At 39.9% G+C, this 18,387-nt stretch overlaps 1 protein-coding gene across 4 annotated transcripts; it reads right to left on the bottom strand.

The window, feature by feature from the left end:
- Positions 1–2,966: 2,966 nt before the first annotated feature.
- Positions 2,967–18,037, bottom strand: STEAP2 (STEAP2 metalloreductase). Of its 4 annotated transcripts, XM_084508464.1 has the most exons (6): positions 17,993–18,037; positions 17,632–17,762; positions 12,940–13,464; positions 10,717–11,244; positions 9,524–9,688; positions 2,967–4,759 (listed from the first exon to the last, which is right to left on the bottom strand). In XM_084508464.1, exons 3-6 carry the CDS (start codon positions 13,429–13,431, stop codon positions 4,475–4,477), a joined length of 1,470 nt encoding a protein of 489 aa, XP_084364590.1. In that variant the 5' UTR covers positions 13,432–13,464; positions 17,632–17,762; positions 17,993–18,037; the 3' UTR covers positions 2,967–4,474. The 4 variants fall into 4 exon arrangements, with proteins under 4 accessions (XP_084364590.1, XP_084364593.1, XP_084364592.1 ...); XM_084508467.1 differs by lacking the exon at positions 17,993–18,037 and having other exon boundaries at positions 17,721–17,739; XM_084508466.1 differs by lacking the exons at positions 17,632–17,762; positions 17,993–18,037 and adding an exon at positions 16,276–17,593.
- Between the last annotated feature and the right edge of the window lie 350 nt (positions 18,038–18,387).

Below are 18,387 nucleotides of genomic sequence, written 5' to 3'. Positions count from 1 at the left end.
TAATGGAATAAGAAGCTAGGAAATTCAGTTACATGAACTTTTGCAAGCCTTTTGAAAATATACAACTTTCTGTATTGGAGTGTATTTACGCAGAGGCAAAATTAGCAGTTGCAACCGTCACTTGTGCTTCATTTTATTGGATATCTACTAGCTTAGGCTCCTGTCTATATGCAACAATAACAGATATTTTGTTTAGTATCCAGACTGTTTGATAAAGTAGTATTGGGTTTGTGCATCACCACATTTATCACTGAAATAGCTGCATATTGGGAAAGGGAAAATAAGGTTATTGCTTTGAAATTATCTGCTCATTTTTTTAAGAACAGAGAAAGAATACACATTTTTTTTAAATTAATTTGATGGGCTTATTGATAGGTTTATTAAACTTTTTTTTTTTTTTTTTTTTAATGTATTTCTTTTTCTCTTCCATCTTTTCCTTCCAGAAAAAAAATGGGAAAGTTTCAAAGTTTCTAATTTCTAACTTTTGGAGGAAGTACAATACAATAGTCCAGAGGCAGTATCTGTCCCAAAGAAGCCCTAAATCATTGACTTCCAAGGTGCTGAGGGGTTATGTTTGAGGATAAATCACTGGACAGATGCTCTTTTTGGAAGAATCTGCCACTAGTCTGCTACTGGAGAAAAGTCTCAATGGACCCTTGTCTAACCAATAGCTTACTTTTCAAAACTAGGTGAAAAAAAAATAGATTTCTCTTTCTGCTCCTGATCCCCTGCAACTCTCATGTTTCTGCTGACAAACATGAAAATCACTACAATCACTAGGGGCCCTACAAGGAAGCAGGAGATGGTCTCTTTATCAGGGAGTGCAGTGATTACAAGGAGTAATAGTTCGAAACTAAAACAGAAGATTTAGATTAGATATTAAGAAAGAAATTCTTCCCTCAGAGGGTGGTGAGGCCCTGGCACAGGCTGCCCAGAGAAGCTGTGGATGCCCCATCCCTGGGGGTGTTGAAGGCCAGGCTGGATGGGGCTTTGGGCAACCTGGTCTGGTGGGAGGTGTCCCTGCCCATGGCAGGGGGGGATGGAAAGGGGTGATCTTTAAGGTCCCTTCCAACCCAAAATATTCTATGATTCTATGAAATACAATTGAAATATGGTTCTATTCTATGAAATATGGTTGAATTCTATTTTTTCCAAAACATGTTTTCAGAAACCTCCATTTTCAAAGAGAAAAAAGATTTACTGACAACATGTTACATACAAAGAATGTTTAAAGACATAAATGCTTTAATTCTGGAAAAAAATGCATGCAAATATATTTGGTGTGAAAATTTCATTGCAGCGTTGGAATTGAATGTACTTGAAATTGGAAAAAAAAATCTAGCTGCTTTTTGATTTGCAACAAACCCAAAATATAACATTGGCTTGACGTTTGGCGAATACAAATAGAATCATAGAATCATAGAATATCCTGAGTTGGAAGGGACCCTTAAGGATCATCAAGTCCAACTCTTGACACCGCACAGGTCTACCCAAAAGTTCAGACCATGTGCCTAAGTGCACGGTCCAATCTCTTCTTAAATTCAGACAGGCTCGGTGCAGTGACCACTTCCCTGGGGAGCCTGTTCCAGTGTGCAACCACCCTCTCTGTGAAGAACCCCCTCCTGACGTCCAGCCTAAATTTCCCCTGCCTCAGCTTAACCCCGTCCCCGCGGGTCCTGTCACTGGTGTTAATGGAGAAAAGGTCTCCTGCCTCTCGACACCCCCTTACGAGGAAGTTGTAGACTGTGATGAGGTCTCCCCTCAGCCTCCTCTTCTTCAGGCTGAACAGGCCCAGTGACCTCAGCCGTTCTTCGTACGTCTTCCCCTCCAGGCCTTTCACCATCTTCGTAGCCCTCCTCTGGACACTTTCCAACAGTTTCATGTCCTTTTTATACTGTGGTGCCCAGAACTGCACACAGTACTCGAGGTGAGGCCGCACCAGCGCAGAGTAGAGCGGGACAATCACCTCCCTTGACCTACTAGCGATGCCGTGCTTGATGCACCCCAGGACACGGTTGGCCCTCCTGGCTGCCAGGGCACACTGCTGGCTCATATTCAACTTGCTGTCTACCACGACCCCCAGATCCCTCTCTTCTAGGCTGCTCTCCAGCGTCTCATCGCCCAGTCTGTACGTGCAGCCAGGGTTTCCCCGTCCCAGGTGCAGGACCCGGCACTTGCTCTTATTGAACTTCATGCGGTTGGTGATCGCCCAGCTCTCCAACCTATCCAGATCCCTCTGCAAGGCCTTTCCACCCTCATTCGAGTCCACAACTCCTCCAAGTTTGGTGTCATCAGCAAACTTGCTCAAAATACCTTCTATTCCTACATCCAGATCGTTTATAAAAATATTGAAAAGTACCGGCCCTAAAATGGAGCCTTGAGGGACCCCACTGGTGACCGCCCGCCAGCCTGACGCAGCCCCATTTACCATAACCCTTTGGGCCCTGCCCGTTAGCCAATTGCTCACCCATCGTATGATGTTTTTATTTAGCTGTATGGTGGACAGTTTGTCCAGTAGGATCCTGTGGGAAACCATGTCAAAAGCCTTGCTGAAGTCCAAAAAAATCACATCAGCTGGTTTCCCTTGGCCCATCATACGGGTGATCTTATCATAAAAGGAAATCAGGTTAGTTCGGCAGGACCTACCCTTCACAAACCCATGCTGGCTGGGACCAATGACTGCTTTGTCCCCCAGGTGCGCCTCAATAAGTTCAAGAACCATCTTCTCCATGATTTTACCAGGCACTGACGTGAGTGAGACTGACAGGCCTGTAATTGCTAGGGTCTTCTTTCTGACCCTTCTTGAAAATCGGCACAACATTTGCCAGCTTCCAGTCTACCGGGACCTTATATTATTACATTATATTATTATACCGGGACCTTTAATTAAAATAAAATTGTAGTAGATTTTTGAGTCTGAATTGGAATTATGAACAACTAACAAAAACTCTTCAGATTTAGGCTGGTGTAACTGGGAGCAGAATTTGATTCTAGATTTTATTTGTTCTGTGGAGCTGTTGGTTTCATTACAGAGGTACTCAGATTTACAGGACTAATAACGTTTAAGGATATATTCAACTTAAGTACTGTGTATTTCTGACAGACATCATATACTAATGACAATTTCCTGGAAATAGTAAGTGAAGTTTCAGCTAAGAAAGTCAGAGATCCTAAATAGTGCAAAAATAGATATGAAAAATATAATTCCATATATCTAAGGAATATTTGGACCTATTCTCATTCATTAAAATAAATATTTTTCCTAAATAAGTAGGGGTAGCCTGAAGGTACATGAGTTGGGTTTGGCTATTTTGTTAAGAATAAAACCAGACAAGCAGTGGTAATAAACAATTTTGAATGTTCTTCTGAATCTCACAGGAAATGAAAATGCCAAGTTTCAGAGGTAAAATTTCCTTTTTAGGTCTAAGAATAATTTTGTTTCTTAAAAATTGATGCACATCCCAGAAACATCTGGTGTAAAAGTAAGACTTTCTTATAAAAATAGAAGATTGTATTTGCACAAAAAAAATAGTAAGATTTTAAGACAGATTCTGGGAAATTCATGTGTAACTACTGAAACTCCAGTGTAGAAACACAGAGCATGAGTAATGTGATGCTTCCATGTTGTAGCAACATACTGGAGCTTCAAAGTGAAAACAGACTTTTATTTTTGCAGACCTCTCAGTATTATTTCCGATATTTCAAAATCATTCTTAAATCAAAAACTAGTTGCTTGCACGTGTACTTGCATGTTTTTTTTACACAAGAATGTTTTGAATTTTCATTGTATGACACACAGAAATAAAGAAATAAAGAATAAAAGAAATAAAGAAGTAAAATTCTATGTGATTCTTTTTAAAAAAACCCATGTTAGTACAATACTATTTGCTTACAAGATGTATAATTAAACCATAACTGAAATTGGTTTTGCATATTCAAATCATGGAAAGTTGTAAAACCACACACAAATAAATATGTGCAATACTTCATTACAAATTAATTTCAGTTGCTTCAAAACCTGATTATTTCCTAAATTACTAACTCTATTAGCCCATATGTTGAACTCCCTAACACGGAAGTGTGGTTTAAATAAAAGAAACACTGCCCAGAAAAATGTGGTATTAATAAATAACACTCTGACACATGCTCTGAGTCAAAGAAATATCTCAAAAGTATGGTTATAATGAAATACTGCCATGATACAACTGTGCAAAGACGCATTAAAATGTTCTGATTTCATAATTATCTTCCCTCTGTAATTCAAAATAAAGTATTTGTAGTTATCTGAAGGAGCAGTTTCCTAATTATAAATGTCTTATAGTTTTTTTGAGAGCTTGTACTGTATGCCAAGCAAGTCCACAGTGACTTTACTCAGACAATACATAAACTCCTGAAAATATAAGTTTATGACAAAAGAACAACAAACAAACAAAAAAGACCATCTGCAACAGTAGTAACAAATAATAGTCTACCATCACATCACAGTTATCCTTTCTGGGGAGAGATGTGGAGTAGACCCACTTGCTTCTTCTATAACGTGGCTTTTCTCCCATCCTCTTCTAATTCTCCTTAGTTTCCTACTTACACATGGCAAAAGTAAAATGATCTTACCTAGAATTACAATGGAGGGCAGAACAAGGGCAAGAACAAAATTTGGTGGTGTATAAAATCTGTAATACTCTTCTTCAAAAGCTCTCTTCCATCCATAAATCAGTACGTGGAAAGTACTTATGATCAGAGCAACATATCCGAGTGTAGACTTTGAAAAAAAAAAGAGAAAATGGGGAAAAAAAGATGAGATAACAGCACTTGGTCCTTCATCAGACACTTCTAACCCATGATTTTAATATTTCTATTAGACATTGTGTTAATGCACAATGCGCTATTTTAAATTAGCACTATTTGGTTTTAAGTTCACGTGTCCAACTAAGAACTGAATCGAGCACTGATTTAAAACACTAGAATCTATAGGCTGCAGTAAAAATTGAATGAAAATAATCTTTGTCCAAATTGTAAGTAATGAAAGTCAATTACAAGACATGTAGATAAATAAGGAATAATCTCAGCGAAATTACCAGAACAAACTCAGCTGGATTTGCAATTTTCCTGTTTCTCACCTATGAGGTTAGATGGCAACAAGATTCATGCTTATTATGGAACAGTGCAACTCTGTTGGAAGAGATCCGGGTTTATTGATCCAAAGTTTTATTGCTTCAAGAAGAGCCATTTGCTTCTTCCTCACTATGACCTATATCCACAAGTTTGAACTTTGCATAAACCATCCCTTACCTTTTCCTACCCACTAGTTAATGGGAATATCAGGACTATGGGATTTGGGCAGAATGGCACAAGGCAACCGTGCAGTTCTTAAATGGGTAGTACTGGATTAAATGGCAAGTAGAAGGTTTGCACAGCACCCTGCAGAGGACCTCTTATCACTTAACCTAAGTCTTTCTTCTGGGGGGGTCATTCACAGTTTCTGTGAATCTGCCCTTTTAAATGCCACTGATCTGCAGAGTTGAGTTAATATATTGACTTTTCCAAACCATGGTAAAAGGACTATTAGGGTCTACAATAGCAAAAGAATTTTTTCTGCATCAAGATTAACCAGTTTCTAGGGACAGGAGAATGTCTGAGCCAATACCATTTGCAAGGATTAACTGGTATAAAAGGAGAAGTACTTTCATTAATTTCTGCAGATCGCTACCATGTTTTTTAACTTGCCAATATTTATCCATTATTTTTGCCAATGTGGAGACGTATCAGAGCCACTTAGGTTTTAGATATGCTGTAGCATTTAAGTTTCTTTAAGAAGAACAATTCTGTAAGAAATGAAACAATCCAAGATGATCATTCATGGATACTAAAATGGCAAATGCAGCATCTGAACAGAAATTCTGGTAAGAAATTCAGGCTGTAAACAATACTATCAACCCTGATGTCTGATAAATTATTGCAGATTTTTGGTGGTGTGGCTGTCCTGCAGTCATTGCTTTTATATCACTGCCAGCAGAGAAAAAGGCACGAATGAATCATATCCCCCATTTCTTCATCAGGTTTTCTGATGAGAACTGCAACAATTCTTGAAAAAGAATCAGGAGGGAAATGCTGTACAACCTCTTCCCAGAATTTTCAAAATCATTTTAATGCTTTTTTAAACTCCATTTACAAACTAGTTTTGACACATCTATGTATGTTTTTGTATATAATGGTCAAAATGGAAGCTAGCAAGTACTGATACAAACATTAAGAACTAACAGTATAAGGATGAGAAAAAAATGTGATGCATAGAGACTCCCTTCAGTTCTTTTTTTCCCTGTGTAAAGTTGTTGTATGCTTCTTTGAAGTGTTGGCAGGGCACCTGCTAGTAGTATGTACTGGTCTATTTCAACGACTCATGTAATAATATGGATGTAATAATATGGCTCCAAAGACAGTCCTAGAGGAGTTTGTCAGCTACTGGCAGTGTTTTCTTCCACTAGGCTCTTAATTGCCTCTGTTGTTGTATTTCAGTGCTGTACTTTTGACAGTAACAACATTGCTTAGCGAGAAAGAGGACATTCTCCACACAACTTAGTGTTCTGCAGGGTTTCTGTTCATTTGTTTGTTTATTTAGGGCGGATCTGCACTAGAAATTCCCATTAAGAAATGTCATCTTTCCCAGCTTGCAGTTACCGACAATGACTTTTCCAGAAGAACAGGCAAGACTGGCTGCCTTGGCTACTTAAGTAAAAACTTACTGCAAGAGGCTGTGTCAGTACAACACTTGTGTTTGTTATAAGGACGATGCACTTGATTTTGCCTGTATCTGCTCAAAGACTAGAGCAGTGCCTGCAACTGCAGCATTACAGCAATGAGCAGTTATGAAATGAGGAAACTCAGAGGAACTGATTGAAGCAGGCTTGGACAAAAAGACAGCAACCAGTGCAGAAAAAGGCACTGATGGGTAGCGGAACAGTAAAATAAAACTGGGTGGCAGGACTGGATCATAGGACAAATATTGACCAGTGGTAGCCTCAAAAAGCCAAAGCTGCCCATCCGTATAGATGCTAACAGAAAAGATGTTTCAACTGAGCAATAAACGATGACTGCACTGTGGAAGCTATTAACTGCTAGAAAGCAATCTGTTTAATTCTCAGAAGGTGAAAGGGAGAGCAGCTGTCACTCAGGTTTACAAGGCTACTTCCTTCTGCAGAGGTTTATGACTGGACAACATGGAGGAGGGAATGCAGGGATTAAAGACAACAGATCTCCTCAAACATAGTTGTGCCTTGGAAGGAATACATACTGGAATTCTGTCATCTTTTCCTTACTTCTTAAGATGTAAAAAGAAAGGGATGAACATGGCTACAAGAGCTCAAAGATCAATTACACTGATGTTACCAAAGAGAGACCGGGAGAGGCACAGCATGTTATAAGAGCAGAGGACTGCTGGAAAGCAGCAAGAAGGAATACTTTTTGGTGACTGGTAACTTCATGCTGGTGGGTGAGTGTGTAGCAATATTAGTTGTAAATGCTGAGAACCCCTCTGGTAAGGCTCTAGAAAGGCTGCTGAGAAGAAGGGAAGAACATTGGTTGCTTTGCTTCCTAATCTTCCACTGAATTGTGTTTCCTGGAAGCTGAGTAATAGATTAGCATGTTTCCAATGGACTTGCCAATTCTTTTGTCTTTTTTGTCAGTCATCTCTATTTTGTTTCTTTTCCTTCCTGATCAAAGTTATTTTTTTTAGCCAATGTACAGGATTCACAGCCAAGGCTACTGATAAATTGGACAAACTGGCATTATTGGGGGGAAAAAACAACACAGAAAACAAAGTGCTAAAGGAGTAGAAAAGATGTAGGCGAAAAATCTGTAAAATATTACCAAGAAGATGTACATATACAGAGACAGAAATGTGCTGTGAAACAAATCTGCTTCAGGGGTTTTTACCTTCACAATGGTTGAGTAACTTCTAACAATGCATACATAGAACAGGCATTTTCCAAAGCCTGTGTTTATGTGAGGTATACCTCAAATTCTCCCAAGAAGAGGATATTGCTAAACTTATTAACTGCCTGTAGCAATTCTGACTGGAATCTTACTCATAAACTTGCTAAATATCTACACCTCATACTTTATTCTGGGGGAAAGTATTCTGTTCTAGTGGAGAAAACAAGGCAGAGCAGCTCTTCCTTGAAGTGTTTGGGCAAGAAAGGTTTTAGTAATAATCGCCCCAGAAAATTTTATAGATTTGTGCTAGCAAACAAAAGGAACGTCTACAAAAAAATAAGCTTCCTACTTCCAACCATCCTAAATGGTTGACTTGTGCTCATTTTTACTAAGAAAGGTAAGCTTTCAAAGCCGATCTGTTCTGTCCATTCCAATTTGAGTGGTTTGCTTTTGGTGTGAACTCTTGGACTGGAAAACAAAAGCAGTGGTTATTTATGCCTATGTTACATAATGCTAATTTAACTGATAAACTCCCTGAAAACTGAAGGACCAGGTGCAGCACTGCTTGCTGACATTTTCCATTTCCATGTATTTTATATGAACATTTCAAGATTGGTTTCAAAAAATGTCCTTTTCTGTTTGCAATATATTGATTTAGCCAAGCTATTCTGTCTGCTCTGATAAAATATGAATTCTCTTTTATTTCTTACCCACATCTATCTTTGTTTGCTATCCAAATATATTTAGAGGAGAAAAAGATGAGTGCTGAAGAGGAGTTAAGAAAATGAATGCATTAGTTTAGTTGCCACAGCTTCTTTCTTCAGTTAGCACCTACTCATGTAGTGCTAAGGTCATGCTAAGATACCTGCAGAATTTCATACTAAGTTTCCATCACCTAGGGTCTCCTACTGAGCACACTCTTTATCACTGCCTGATTCTGTGGCTCTTCTGTCTGGATTTTATGAGTGTTTTCTCTCTGAATCATGAAGAGGTAATCAAATATTTGTTTTGTCTAGCTTAGGTCCTGGTAGGGCAAATACAGTTCCTTCCTTCTGCATCACTGCTCAACCTTCATATCCCCCACTTCTTCAAAATTCATACTCTGAAGGAATTCATACTCTGAGCCTGCACTACTTCTCCTCTTGAAGTCTTTTTCCCTTGATCAAGGAGGCTGGAATTTTTGGAACTTCTGCCACCTGCATTGTGAAATCAGGCTAGGTAAGATGGAGGCATCTCCAAAACAATTGGGAAAATCAGAGACAGACATGATTTCTGGGCAACAACATTCACAACTGATGATTGTCTACAGTATTAGAAACACTGGGGTAGAGGTCTGTTTGAATCACTGTACGTAGGGGCAATGCTACTCAGGAGCTTGTTCTACTGGAACAATGCTAGAAAATAGCTTATGTTGTGTACGTTAATAATTTGCTAAGTCTAAACTCAGCTTTTATATTGTTTTTATTAACTTAGCTGATAGGAAAAACAACACACTATTACGTCGCAAAGTGCTTTTCATAATAATAATAATCATTAAAAGGAGTTAGTTACAACAACTAACAACAAAAAAACTCTTATTTAGAAGGTAACACACCTGAATAAAACTGAACTCCCTCCAGTTTAAGGCACTGTTTACTGAAGGGATGGAAGTTACTGCCAGCAAAGAAAGCAATCCAAGACTCATTATTCCAAAGGAAATATACATTTCAATTCGCCACACTTCTTCCTCATTCCAAGAATTTTCAACATTTGCATGAACCTGATGAAGGAGTAGAAAGGAAACACTTTATTCTCCAGAACAGTAGAAGTATCAACAGAAGTCTCTATAAAATGGGGTCAAATATTTCAGAGGTTTTGTCCTGTGTTGGAGGAAAAACAAACAAACCAACCAACAAACTATTTCCTTACTGCTGATATTGGGTTCTGTTAGATTAAAAATATGTTAACCAGGAAAACTTAGATAAGTTGGTAAAAGAAAATGTAACATTATATACTATTAATAACAATTATCTTATAAAAAGAGATAAATCTGAACATTCTACTAAAGTGTAGAAAAGGAATTATGTTCTTCATATGTTGGAAACCTGTATCCTATAACATAAACTGGGTGAATCCACAACTATTTCTAAATGATGTAACAAACTAAAACACTGTGGATTCTAAAGGATGAGCGATTTGTTAGAGATTATTTCAGGATTATGCAAGACCAATTGCTCCTGGGAACATTCAGTCAATCTCTATTGCTCGTAATAGATACAGTTCACAGAATTTCTAACAAATAAAGTATTTGTACCATTGGTCCAAAAAGTTACAAAGTAACAGAATTTTTATCTTATGAACATAAATGTATCTGTGAATATTATTCCAGCATCTGCCCTTAGTACTTCTTCACACTTGTAAATGCTCTTATGATATACATACATCTGCCTTGTATTAAAAATACTCGGTGAAGAACTTACCTGAGAAACTCAGAAGTTTCCTGTGGTGTTGCTCTTATCCTGTCTAATCTACATTCTCCTTGCGTATGTTACTGCCAGGGATTTAAGCAGAACACATCCTTGATTCCACCTACTACACAAACTTGAATGCAGCCTGACCGAGATGAGAACAATGCGCAGATATTTCTTTTACTCTCCCTTCTTACTAAGCACTACCTTTGCATATGATAGCCATAAATATTTTCCACTGAAAACAGGGGAACATATTCAGAAAACATGAGTTTTTGTGTTCATGGGTCACATGTACAACCAAACCATTTTTGGCTTACTTAGCTAACCATTGCCTTACCTGCTGATATGCCATATTGAGGAACAAATACCGCTCTGATCTCCTCATGGGTAAGCAGAGGCTGTATGCCACATGCACTGTGGCAAAGAAAAAACTGAGTAGCCCAAGCTGCTTTCGGCACTGCAGCCAGTTGTCCAGCCAAGGTGGAAACCGCCTATACTTGGTACCGTAGTAAAGCTGATAAGCAGCTGCAATAAGTCCTGACAAATACACTAGGGAGAGCAAAGTGATGGCAACAATTGGCAGAGTCTTGTTCACAATCTCAATGGGGATCTTGTAAAAGTCACTCTGTTGATTTCTGATGTACGGATGGATTACATCTCTGATGAAGGAATAGATGAAGAAAAATGTTGCCAGGCTAATGGCCAACACCACAGGCCCCTTCCACAGTGTGAACAGTCGCAGTGGTAAGTTTTCAATCTCCCTCGAAGATGACAATGCCCCCAGATCAATAGGAATAAAACCGAGCTGACGGGCAAGCTCAGTAACTTGATGGCGAGCCTGAACATTGTTACTGCATATATAGACCTGTTGGAAAAGTCAGGTGAATTGCAGTCACAGAAAAAGACTTGAAGGTTAAAAAAAAGCAAACAAAACAAAACAGAAACAGGACAAACAAACAAAAAATAACTCCCCAGCAGCCTCAAGGACAAAACCACAGCACTGCTGCTATAAATTGTACATCGCTATCCCAGATTATAGCACCAAGATAAGAAATAGAAATTAAAAATGGAACCATACACAAATCCAGCCAAGATGAAACTTGACTTAGGAACAAAGTAATTACAACAAAATTGGCATTTTCTTGAAGTTAACAACAAGATGATTGTGGGATGTCAGGGTAATCCACACATTAAAATGTCTCATTCCCCATATTGAAATGTCTATAGGATTGGATTGAACCTCAAACAATGATTAAAATAATTTCAGAAATTCTTCTCTCTCAAATATTCAGGCATCTTAAATGATGACCCCAAAACAGCTGTAGCACAAACGGAATGCAAAGCAGAAAACAGTCTAATCCATATATAATAATTTAAGCTTCACTTCATGATCCAGATTTCCACAAAAAATGAATGTTTTATGGAAAAAAAAAAACAAACACACAAAAACAAAGAGCAGCCAAATAACTCCTCCTAAAGACCATTTTTATTTCCTCCATAGCAAAAGAAAAGCACTACTCGAAAGTACTTTAAAGTCCCTTTAAAATTGACAGTGGGGTAGTTTGCCCACAACTGGTTTCTTATAATCTGCATTACAGCTAACATGATAAGTTTTGACAGAAATCAATTTCTTATAGTGGAGTGCTACTCTAAACGGGGATAGAAAGAGGTTATTTTTTTAAATTATGCTAATTCTGTATTGATTGCATTCCATTATTATCTGCCTGAAGTGCCAGAAAACTCAGCAGTCTCCAGGAGTTACGTTACACCAGTCAGCTCTCGTGTATGTCTGAGTCCACAAAGCTGTGAAGGACGGGGTTCTTGCATGTCTGTCTGGCTTTAGGGAAGCCAGAAAAACATAAACCTGCCTTTTCTATATGCAGGATGGATTTGGGGAATATACTGGGAAGGAATTGGAACATGGTGTTCACAAGCAGTCCTGGATCAAAAGAATGATCACTTAGAAACATATGTGCCTCCTTCTGTTTCCTCTGATTTATGATCTTGGGATATTCTGAAAGCTCAATACTGGGCTATATTCACTTTGCCATTACACTGAATGCAAACACTTTACAAGAACTGACTCCTGAGCCCTGGGATCAGGATCTCAGATTTCTGTGCATCTTTTTCAAAGCTCACCCCATGCCAACCAATACTTAAACTAAAATATACTGGGAAAGGCTCCCTTCATCATTCACAGAGCACAAGAATACAAATTAATGTATTTCCTCCAGAAGACATTAGAACCCCATTCTTTTCTTCTTACTGTAGTCATCTAAAGGTCAGCTGTTCAGTCTAAGCTAGTACCTACATTTCCTCTGCAATCTTTAAAGATACGCAGGCATCCCTGAGGACAACTTGAACCATTTATTCTATACATAAACAGGGGGTAAACTGGACTCCAAAAGTTTTATTGGCTATTCCAACTCAAATTAAACACCCAACACTTTAGACACACTAAGTCAGGCAAGGTGAATCCCATGAGTTCTGTCTGCCTACAGCCAGTTCCTGTCTTTTTTATTTCACAAACAAATCAAATGAATACAAACACAAAATTTACCTGTCTGCTGGCATCCTTTGGTCCTAACTGTAGAGACCAAGCTGAAACAACGTTGAATCCTTTGACAACCAGGGAATCTGGGAAAAGTGATGCCAAATACTCTGCATTGGAGTCTGGATATTGGTCTACTCTTGTATTGTTGCTGACATCAACCAGAATTTTACCAATGAGTAGATGCTTGAGGTCCCACAAAGAGGCATAATGTTCTCTGTGAATGGCTACAAAAATGATGTTTGCTTTGGCTACTGCATCTTCATGGTGAGTGACATCAACCACATGGGGAAAGAACTCTGCAGCAAGTTTAGGGTTTCTGCTTCCTACAACCACGTGATACCCACATCTGATAAGCCTAATCGTCAGTGACTTTGCAAAGTCTCCACTTCCAATGATGCCTATTGTGATCTTACTGGCATCCTTGATGCCATTGGCAACATTTGGTAGAAAAGTTTCATTGAGGTTCTTAGGACTTCCCATCATAGAGATTGATTCCATACTTCTAAGCCACCAAACCTACAATGCTGTTTTCTGGAAAAAAAAGAAGAGAAAATAACAGAAGGAAAAAAGCAGTGTCATACATTTTAATGAGCTGTCAAAATCCATGCACACCTCTGGATACAAATTCTGTGGATCCAATTTTCATGTTCTGTTTTCTCCTTCATAAAGGAGCAAGACAAAATTGATTAGTGCATATGTGTCACTAATACAAGGACAAGCACAAGAATTTCAAGCACTTTAATAATACAGAAGTAAATAAGAATGTAGTGAAAAACTGAAAAGGAAATAAAAAAGTACAGGAAAGATAGTACCTATATTTTTAAAACCACTTTAATTAAAATCAGCAAATCAATGAGGCATAAAGATGCCTGACTGCTGATCCTGGTTTAAAAAAATGCATAATGTAGAAGGGTTTAGAGAATTCACACGTTTGGAGGAAGACGGCAGCAAGGTCAGTGATTAATGAACAAAGATGAAAAGGAGGGAAAGAAGTTAGATTTCTTCAGTATAAAGTGTGATCAGTAAGTAACTCTTGACTAATTCTACATAACACATTCATTACATGCAGGTACCAAACTGTCCAGTGGTAACTATCTGATGTAGAAGGACTTAGGTATGGAAATCCTGATCTTAGCCATACTGCTCAGGTATCCTGTCTATAAAACTGAGATAGCTGATTTACAGTTTTAAAAAAGGATTGTGATGAGAGCCATGTATTCTGATCACCTACATTACAGCAAACACAATCAATTTTGACAGAAGTCAATTACTTAGAGTGCAGTGCTATTTGGAAAGGGGATAAAAATAGGGCAGTGAGGTTCATTTACAGTTTTAAGAGGACTGTGATAAGAGCTACACATATAAAAACTGCATACATATAATATGTATTATTACTGTGATTATGTTTGTTTGTCATGATGAATCTCACAATGTTTTTCCAAAAAAAAGTATCAACTTTTTTCAGGGAATTCAACAAAGGCTATATGAAAGACAAAAGGGTGAAATAATTGCGTCTCCGTGAAAAGAATAATTCTGTCAGCACACAGAAACTCCTCTTTATATTTAAAACAGATCTTTGTATGACAGCATGTCTATATTCATAAAGGAAATTAAGACTCACTAATATAAAAGCTAGAGTTTAATCTAGGCAAGTTTTAGTACTTAAATTTCAAATCTTTGAAGACTGCAGTATCTACGTATTCATTCTCCATTCATGGTGGATTTCAAAGGTAAGCATGGAGCAACCTTGGCAGATGCATTCCAACTCTAAGTACTGTTGTGGTATAAATGATATACATGGACCAGTACTTTTATGATTTCAGTCTGAATTAAAAAATAGAACTCTCAGGGAGTGGAAAGTTGCATTTTTCAAGGCTGACAACCGGATTCAGTACTGGACGCCTCTGAGTTACATCACAACACCATTCAGCAGACAATCTCTATTATTTCATTGTCACATTACAGACTGATTGTTTAGTTTTGAGCATTATATGACCACAAGAAAAATTAATACAACAAAAATACACCCTTAACTTTCCTCTGACATTGATCCAGTAACTTAGAAATAACAATGAAAACAAAATGTTTCTTATTAAGATTCCCCTCCTATTCAAAAACAAAGCTTGTTTCTCCTATGCCCATTCAATACAATAATTAGGTCTAGGGACCTTTCAAAGCCTTTTTATTCCTGGCTGCTACAGTTTTAAGGAGACAATACATGTACATCCTTCTCATAAGAATAATATATTCTGTGTATGTCCAGTTCAACCATACAAACTTGTCAAAAAGTTACTTTCACGGGGAACAAGGAAAAGTTTTTCTTGTACTATTCAAGCACAGTACTGACTCACTGACAGATAGTGTGTGACAGATTTCACACAATCAAAAAAAAAAAAGTATTAGAGACTTTTAAGACTCAAATTCACCACTGCACTAAGGGAGGCCGTGAGCAATCAAAGTCTCTCAGAAAATTAAAAGAAATACTGCTATAGCTTTGGAGAGAAGAGGTCAGTAAAGTTGTAACAAACACAAAAAGACAGACATAAAAACCAAAAACACAAAACAATCCCCAGGAAGGAAGCCTTTGCATGAAACCACAGTTCTGACACAGGCGGTTCTGCACTGTAGAATAGGAATGAGCTCTGAAAATCAATGAAGCAATAAGGAAAGGCAGATTAAGGAGGAGTAAAGGGAAAACACCAGGTTGCTGCTGTCTTGGGAGCTATCAACAGCAAACCACACAGAAAGGTGAATGAAACTCTTTCTGAGCAATCATCTAAGGGCTGATATAACAGTAACCAGTGGGGAACTTTACCCAGTCATTAGATGGGAACACACTACATGTGTAGAACAATCTCCTACAATCAAGAGTAGCTTTGTGCCCCAGAAGCTTGGAGGAAGCTGTTCGAAAAATGTACTTCACTGGGTACTTTTCATTTCAGTTTTTGACTAAAGGGAGGAAATCACTGAAATTGGACTGAGATTCTAAAGATGGAAAATAGTATGTGAAAGTGACCACAAAATCAGTGTTCTAATAAAAGATTCCAACAATGATGCATTCTGGTAGAGGTAGAGCACACAGTGTTTTATGCATGCACTGAAACAAACATTGACTTCTTTCGTGCCATATGACCCAAAATGCAGCTAACACATGACCAAAATGCCAGTATTTCCCGTACCACGGTGGGTTCACATCCAGGAACACAATGAGAATAGTTGTATTCTGATCAGACAAGAGATGTACATCAAGTAGACGTCACAGAATATGCATGCATTCACCATGTGATTAGAGAGCCTCATTCCAGTTCATGCCATGGGATATGAAAGTACTGCAAAACTTACAGGACTGGAAATGGAACTGCTAAGAGACAGTGGGCTACTGGTACTGTTTAGCCATACTGCAGCCTACTTCCAGTTTTTGTCCAAAGAATCGTCAAGAGGGGACATCATAGGACATGACAAATTGCTCTCCTGAGCTGAATTTGGTCCACTGTACACAGATTCTCACTGTTCTAAGGAAAGTAGAATGTGAGGAATGGAATAAAACTAACAGACTTCATAAAAACAACCTCAGGGAATAGACAAGCATGAGTCTTGGGCAAATAATCTAAGAGATGGAAGAAAGCAGAGAGCTGGCAGTTACTGAAAGGGACTCAGTGCACAAAAGGGACTCAGTGCACAAAAGCAGTTCAAAGGCAAAAGTGTGTAAAGACTGTCTTAACTGCGTCAGGAGTACTTTAATGATCTGAAAAAGTCACACAAAAGATATAAAAAAAAAGAAAAAAGAAAAAAGTGGGGGTACACGGCTAAGAATCATTATTAAGAGCCAATGCTAGCATGTAGTGATAAAATCAGAGCAGCCATGGTACAGAAATGAGTTACTACTAGTAAAGGACATAAAGGGTAGCAAGCAAAGCTTCTGTGAAGAAAATACAAGGAAAAAAAAAGGAAGGCAAGGTTCTTTACTTAAGAGCAAAAGGAACAAATCATAGGTGATGCAAAACAGGATGGAAGTGTGAAACGTCTTATGCCAGACCCCAGCAGAAAGGTTAACTGTGACTAAATATTTAATGAAATTCATCTTGCAGGGAGACAGAAGGTGAGGTCAAAGTGGAAGGAGGTAGGTTAAAAGACCAAGATAAGATAAAGATTTTCGAGTCAGCTGACACTTATGAAATCCCCCCCTTGATGCTTGAAGAGCTGACCCAAGCAATGCCTTTAGAAGTCAGAGAGGACACGAGAGGGAGACTAGCACATACCTCCAAGAGGGGGGAGGAGGAGGACCAAGGGAGGTAAAGACTTGTTAACCTAACTTGAGTCTTTGGAAAGATTTTACAGCAAATTATTGAGCAATCAGCTTGTAAACAGTCAGATGAAAAGCTGATAAGTAGCTAACAAGGGTTGTTCAGGAGCACACTGCAAGATAAAAAACACCTTGTACAAAATAACTGGCTTTGCAGATACAAAAAAAAAATAAAAGGGATGAGAGAAATTTGACAGCAGGAATGATACAAATTTGACAACTGTCCTTAGATAAACCCAGGAAAACACAGCAGAGCTACATCAGCCAGACGGGGACCCGGCTGTGACAAACTGCCCCGGGCAGCACAATCCCTGGAGGAGGACAGCGAGCAGGCAAAGCCTGGCCGTGGCTCTGTCAGGTGCTGCCCGCGGGGCCCCGCTCCGGCGACAACTTACGGTGTGGCAGCTCCGGAGCGGCGGCTGCTGCTGGTGGCGGTGGTGGCGGACACTGAGGCACTGCCGGAGCCGGGGCGGCGGGTACCCACCTGGGACGAGCTCATAGCAGCGCGGGGCGCCCGTCTGTATGGCTGTAAGGACACACCGACAACGCCGCCCGTGAGGGGAGCGGCCGCCCCGACCTCTCCCCTCAGCCCCCTAGACACAAAATGCCCGCCCCGGAGCAGAGCGGCCGGGCCCGGCTCCGCGCCGCAGCCAGGCCGGGAGCGAGCGGGGAGCCCCCGCGGGGAAAGAAACGGCGCTCACGGGCGGCCCGAGGGGGCCGCGGCCCCGCCGGGAGCCCCCCTCCAGCCCCGCTCACCTCCTCCCGCCCGCCCGCAGGGGCAGCGCCGCCGCTCCGGCTCCTCAGCCTCGGCCCCGCAGCGCCGGGCGGGCGGGGAGGCGGTGCCACCCCGCCGCTGCTGCCCGCCCCCTGCGGCCGCTCCCGGGCACCGCCGGCCTCAGCCGGGGATGGCGGCGGGGTGGGGGGAGTTGGTGGTGGGTGCCCGCGCTGCCTGTGTGGGGCTGGTGTGGTGGGGTTGGTGTTTATTTGGGTTGGTGGTGGGGTTGGTGATGGGGTTAGCGCCATGGTGAGGGGACCCAACGCCAGCTAAACCACAGGGCCCGAATCCTCTGTGGCCCGGCCGAGGAAATTTCCAGCTGAACACAAACGCGGCTTTATTCCGGAGAAGTGCAGCTCCTGATTTTAACGTTTTC

Source organism: Aythya ferina (genome assembly GCF_964211825.1).
Source record: "Aythya ferina genome assembly, chromosome: 2".
NCBI lineage: Eukaryota > Metazoa > Chordata > Aves > Anseriformes > Anatidae > Aythya > Aythya ferina.
Note: the sequence above shows the minus strand (reverse complement) of the source record. Positions and strands in the feature narration are given on the sequence as shown.